Genomic DNA, 6,620 nt, shown 5'->3' on the forward strand with positions numbered 1-6,620 from the left:
AGAGAGAGAGAGAGAGAGAGAGAGAGAGAGAGAGGCCGGCCCCCTCCACAGGGTCTGGTCATACTGTGACCCCCTTCTTTCTGTCCTCCATAGCCACAGCCTGAGCACTAGGGCACTAGCCTGCCATGTTTCAGGCTAACTGGGCTGGAGTCTTGAACTTTGACTGCCAAGCGGGATCCAGTTCTCCTGAGCTGTGCATTACTGCTACACCATGGAGTGAGCCAAGTTAACATTTTTGGTAAATACTGCTCAGCTTGGTTGCCACAGTCTGGTAAATTCTTGAAGTAGAATTCACTCTGTGACTGAAAGCATTTCATTCACGTTATAGAGTCACTATGCCTTGTGTTAAAAAAAAACAAAAACAAAACAGTTTCCTAAAACATTGAATGCTATGTTTAGTTGAGAAAAGAAAAGGAATCAGTCCAGTGGTGCATGTGTCCTGGGCCTTGGGTCTCCAGAACCAGCCCGCATGAGGAGGGCCAGTCTCCCACCCTTCCTGTTTGCTGCTGTGACACGTCTCCAAATACCTGAGACAAGCACTGATTTAAAATATCCTGTCCTGTTCCATACCATGCGTCAGGCATGGATCTTCTTCTTCTCCTCCTCTTCCTTCTTTTCTTCTTCCTCTTCTTCTTCTCTTCTTCCTTTCTTCTTTCTTCTTCTTTCCTCCTCCTCCTCCTCCTCCTTCCCAGAAAACAAGGTTCTGTATCTCAGGTGGTCCTCTTCTTAGATAGAATCCATTGGGAGTAATTAGCCAGGTCAGAATAGCCACTGGGGTGCTGAGGCCAAGGACAGATGACACAGCGCTCGGTCAGACCAGCCTGTCTGGATCTACATGGTGACAGCAGAGTGCAATCCAGGGAAGAGACATGGGATGCTGTGATGCCTTCTGGGGCTTCAGATGAAGAGCTGATGCTTGGAAATGTACTAAATACTAAATTAATGATGGGTTTCAATAATTCATCTCTGCGGAGTGAGGGAGCGAGGAAGGGGAAACTCAGAGGGCAATGTCTACTGGCTGATCTCAAAGGAGACACCCAGGGTCCTTCCCTGGGATGAGAGATGGGGCAGCCCTTGACTGTATTTCCACTTCCTTCAATTACTCCACAGGGCCTGCAAGACAGAATTTCAGGGTTCCCAAAAGAAATAAAAATCTCCAGCTTGCTCCTTGACGTTTCAAAGGCATTTTCCTGTTCATTTGTTTTAATTTGCTAGAGGGCACATGTGCTCACCAGAGGGGGAGAGAGAAAGAGAAAAAGAGAAAAAGAGAGAAAGAGAGAGCAGCTCTCATGGAGCATGGTCATGCTGCCATCTTCCTCCTCCATTTCTCCCTCCTCTTGGGATCTGGGGCACACACGCACATGCACCCCACGTGGTTTTCAAGCTGCGTGGTCTGAGACGTGAACCACACAGTAGGCCGTGTGGGATCCAGCCGCCTTAACCACCATGTCACCATGTCACCTGCCTGGCCCCCAATTTTTTTAATTACAAGGTCATTATTCTTTATCTCACAGTTCAAATAAAAAGTGAAAACTCAAAGTCAGAACAATAATACTAAAGAGGGAGTAAGTTCAGTAAAAGTAGCGCCTAGTCCAGCCACTGTGGGGATACTGATGCAGTGGAGGGAGGTCTCCTGAGGAGGGGAGGGAAGCTGGGTGAGGCGTGTGGGATGCTCAGGAGGCTCCCTCTGCAGGGACACCCGCACCTCGGCGGGACGTGCAGCTTTGCCTAGGGTTGCGGAGGGTTTTGTTTTTGTTTTTTTTTCTCTGTTTAACTGCAATTGTAGGCAGCTCTGCTCTCCTGAGTTTCAGTACTTGCATAGTATTTGATTATACTGCTCATTTCCAACAAGGGGACATCATTTCTAGTAGATGAAAAAATGATCTCTTTCATGAGACAGAGACAGAGACAGAGGGAGAAGAGCGTGCCACTCCAGCACAGCCTTCATGCCTCTGCTCACTCCGCGCGGCAGCCAGTCTAGCCGGTGGGCTGACATGTGTGCACAGCACGTGCGAGGACATCCCAGGATGCAGTGCCGGGGCTTCCCACGTGGGTCCGGTTGTGCTACTGCTGTGCCATCGCCTGGCTCTTCCAGGGATCTTTTAAGGGCTGAGATTCTGTTTACTAAATACACTTTGCACATATTCTATTTCCTTGACTTTCCTTTCCACTGTCGAATTTTTCTTTGTGTTTCATTTTTTCTCTAGATTGCAGAGATATTATGTAACATTGGTGTCAAGCTTTCTGAGGAAGAATTTGAAAACGTATGGAATCTTGCATCAAAAAAACATCACAGAGGGGAAGTTTGCGTGGAGAACATCAGAAATGTTTTAGATGAGCTGCAGCATGCAGACCGGATCAAGTGTAAAACAGCTACATGATATCTTGGAAATTCATGCATTTAAATGAAAGAGTGGTTAAATCTGTGTTCATCTAAAACGTGTAACGCGTTTACATTTTAGGTGTTATGCTGGAATGCTGCGGTCACTGGAGTACAGCTCACATATGTGTTGCTAATAAATTAGATTTTGGATTTTAAAATTTATTTTGTTGTTTTCTGCTAAACACCCAAGAACTTGATAAAATCTTACAGAGTTACCCTTGCAGCTTGCCATGAGGGGAGTTCAGAATGGTGTTAGATATTTGGTTGTGTTTAGCAGACCTAAGGATTTCATCCGTTTCAGCTGTCTGTCTGCTTTGCAATGCCAAGGTCACAAAATTTTGCCTTTACCATTTTGTTATTCTCCTCTTTAGGCTTCGCGATGAAAAGGCTAACCTTAGGAAGCTTTCAGGTTTTATTAGCATCTGAGAAAAAAACTTCATCCTGAGGGGCAGCATTTAGCCAGAACAAAACTGAAGCTCCAGCAATCCTATAGGGGCCTTTAGTTCTGAATGTCTTTCTTTCTTTCTTTTTTTAAAGAGGTTTTTGCTATAGGGTGCGTTCCCTCACTGGAAAGATAGAGAGAGACTAAAGTGAGAAATCACCCCCCAGGGGGGATGGCCACGCTGCAATCCCTTCTCCTCCATTCTCCTCTGGGGATTTTGGGCACGCACGCACACGCACCCAGCGTGTTTTAAGCCACCAGGTCTCGGACTTGAACCGCAGTTGACTACATGGGAGTCCAGCAACATAACCATTGAGCCATCTATTGGTCCTCTGCCAGGATTTTTGGACACGTACATATACTCATCTGGCCTAATTTTCAGCTGCTGGGCTGGGGGTTTGAACCACAGTTGTCTGTGCAGAGTCCAGCTCCCTATGCTCAATACTGAACTGCCAAGCCGCCATGGGGATAGCCCTTTTTATTTTGAAATAATTTCAGAAATTACAAAATTAATAGGCAGAATTATGCAGTGGTACGTTGGAATCTGCTCTTTTTAAAATACATTTTTTTGTAATTTAAAATTGTTACATTGACATAAGTTATATGTACATACCATATACAACATGATGTTTTGAACTATACATACCTTGTGGAATCAATAAATCTATCTAATTAACATATACATTACATCTTTTGTTGTTGTAGTTACTTTTTATAAAAAAATGAGTCATGGGGACCAGCAGGTGGCGTAATGGTTACATCGCTGGACTCCCACATAGTGAACCACAGTTACCAACTGCGGTTACAGTCCTGGACCCAGTGGCTTAAAACTCATGCCAGGTACATGTGTGTGCGAGCCCAAAATCCTGAGAGGAGAACAGAAAAGGGATTGTGGCGTAACCATCCCTCCTGGGGGGTGATTTCTTGCTTTCTGTCTCTCTGTCTTTCTCTGTCGCTCCAGCAAGCACATGTGCCCTATAGTAAAAATCTCTCTAAAAAGGTAAAAATAAATAAATCCTCACAGGATGGAGAAATGGAGGAGAAGGGATTGTAGTGTGGCCATGCCCCACTGCGGAGAGCAGGGGGTTGGTTTCTGGTTTCTGTCTTTCAGCAAAAAAAAACAAAAACAAAAACAAAAACAAAAAACTCTAAAAACCAGAATCATATTTACAATGTAGAACAAGTTGATAAAACTGGTGTGGAAAGTTAATCATAAAAGGACAACACTATTTGTTTAGAAACAAACTGCCTCCCCGTTTGTTTCGTTATCCTTGGTGTAAGGATCATTGGAGACATATACTGTATAAAAATAGTACTTTTTAAATAGTAGAAGAGATTCCTGAGCATAACAACATATCTTGAAAATATAAATAGCAGGTTGGGAACCAGCAGTTAGCGTAATGGCTTTGTTGCTGGACTCCCACGTAGTCGACCGCAGTTCGCGTCCCGGATCCGGTGGCTTAAAACTCATGCCGGGCGCGTGTGCGTGCGTGCCCAAGGTCCCGAGAGGAGAATGGAGGAGAAGGGATTGCGGCGTGACCATCCCCTCTGGGGGGTGATTTCTCGCTTTCTGTCTCTATGTCTCTCTCTGTCTGTCTGGCAAGCACACGCGCCCTATAGCGAAAATCTCTCCAAAAAAAAAAAAGAAAATATATATATATATATATAAATAGCAGGTGTAAGTATAGCATGATTGTAACACTACTGTCTGAAGGCTTATACACAGTACGAAACAGTTTGCCTTTTTGGAGTGCGTAACTATACATTAGTGCCAAATGTCTCAAAATTTAATGGCTACAAGTCTCAGCGATTCACAGAGGTGTGCAAATTCCTTTAGTTTCGTGTGAACTGAATCCAGTTCTCGGTGAATCCTTTCCCAGCAACCTTCCAAGGCTTCCTGATGTAATCTCGTTTGTGAAGTATACACAGTGCATCAGAGAGTTATGGTGGAGCCTGCTCCTAAAGGCCAGGGAAGTAAGCGTGAGGTCTCTTCCCAGCACTGTGTTCAGTGGCTTAAGAGGGGTATCTTGAATTAGCTACAGTGGGAGTATTTACAGTAGGGAAACAAACAACTGCTACAAAGTCAGGGATTACCCCCGACAAACCCAGAGAGCCAGTTAAACATTTAGCAGCATGAGGGCCAGCGGGTGGAATGGAGGTTAAGGCAGCCGGATCCCACACAGCCAACTTTATGGTTCTAGTCTGGGTCCCAGAGGCTTGAAAAACTTGCCCGGCACATGTGCATGCATGCCCCAAATCCTGAGAGGAGAATGGAGGATAAGGGATTGAGTCATGGCCATCCCCCCTGGGAGAGTGACAGGTGATTTCTCACTTCCCCTCTCTCTCTCTCTTTCTGTTGTTCTTCAGGCGCACACACATGCCCTATACAAAAGTAAAGGAAAAAAAAAGAAAAAGATTTGCCAGGTTATCAATGTATCTGTTCATCATCCATCTACCCACCCACCCACACATACACATACATACACTTATATATGTTACATACGTACATACATATATATTTAGAACTGTTTAAGAGTAGGCTAGAGGTACATTACTCTTTATTTCTAAATACTTTGGTGTGTATTTTGCAAAAACTAAGACCTATTATTATGCAACCCACAGTGCAGTTTTCAGAGTTGGAAAACTGACATTGCTGTTAACCTACAGACCTTATTCAAATTTCTCCAATAATCCTGTCGATGTTGTTTATAGTGAAAAGAAATTTTTCTTGATCTGGATAGGATCTGATGTACAACCACACGCTGCATTTAGTTATCATGTCTCTGCAACTTCCATTAGTCTGAAATAGTTTTATCTTTAAGATTTATGATCTTTGGGACCAGCAGTTGGCGTAATGGCTATGCTGCTGGACTCCCATGTAGTTGACCAGGGTTCGAGTCTTGGACCCGGAGGCTTAAACTCATGGTGGGCGTGTATGCGTGTGTGCCCAAGATCCTGAGAGGAGAATGGAGGAGAAGGGATTGCAGCATGGCCATCCCCCTTGGGAGGGTGATTTCTTGCTTTCTGTCTCTCCATCTCTCTCTGTCTGGCGAGCACACATGCCCTATAGGAAAAACCTCTCCAAAAAAAACCCCCAAAAAAACAATTTCTAACTCACCATTCTGTTTGCTGCAATTACGTCTTTCCCGTGTGTCAGACGTGTGATGCTGTCACCCTGATTTCCATTTGTAGCCGTCCCGGTCCCTGGCATGACCGTTTTCCAGCCTGCTCGCACTATGCCGTCTAGCTGTGAAGGGTTACAATGCTGGGTAATTTTGGTTCATCAATCAGACCCCTCCTGAGGAGCAGACGGGGAACATTAACTAGGAATAATAAACCCGTCCTTCGCTGAATCCACGACCTTGGAACAACTAACCTGACGAAGCTGTGTCTTTTTTAGCTTATAAAGTGGCGATAACAATGGCTGGTTGTGGAGACAGTGGGTATATAGCACCGGCAGTTTTAGCTCAGTACATTTTTAAGTTTCTTCTCTTTTTTATTTCACACAGGTCTTCATTACCTACATCTTTTTGTTTGTTTAAGTTTCTAGAGGATGCATCCATGCACCAGAGAGGGAGGAAGGGAGACAAAGAATGAGGGAGGGAGGGAGGGGAAGAGAGCGAGGCCCCCAGGGTGGTCTTACTGCTGTCCCCCCACCCCTCCCTCCTATCGGGATTTTGGGCGTTCATGTTTTTTTGTTTTTGTTTTTTTTAGAGGTTTTGCTATAGGGCGCGTGTGCTAGCCAGAGAGACAGAGAGAGACAGAGAGACAGAAAGCGAGAAATCAGCCCCCCCC

The 6,620-nt window shown here is 44.9% G+C and overlaps 1 protein-coding gene across 2 annotated transcripts in view; it reads left to right on the forward strand.

Moving 5' to 3' along the window:
* EFHB (EF-hand domain family member B) overlaps positions 1 to 2,513 on the forward strand; it is a 50,353-nt gene extending 47,840 nt beyond the window's left edge. The window contains exon 14 of one of the 2 annotated variants that reach the window (XM_006161867.3): positions 2,208 to 2,513. In XM_006161867.3, the coding sequence (XP_006161929.1) occupies positions 2,208 to 2,381 (174 nt within the window). In that variant the 3' untranslated portion in view covers positions 2,382 to 2,513. The remainder of the gene's footprint in view (positions 1 to 2,207) is intronic. The other variant, XM_006161868.3, reaches the window with a different exon arrangement.
* Positions 2,514 to 6,620: the final 4,107 nt, after the last annotated feature.

The sequence above is a fragment of the Tupaia chinensis genome, unplaced genomic scaffold, assembly GCF_000334495.1.
Source record: "Tupaia chinensis unplaced genomic scaffold, TupChi_1.0 Scaffold139389_1, whole genome shotgun sequence".
NCBI classification, from domain to species: Eukaryota; Metazoa; Chordata; class Mammalia; order Scandentia; family Tupaiidae; genus Tupaia; species Tupaia belangeri.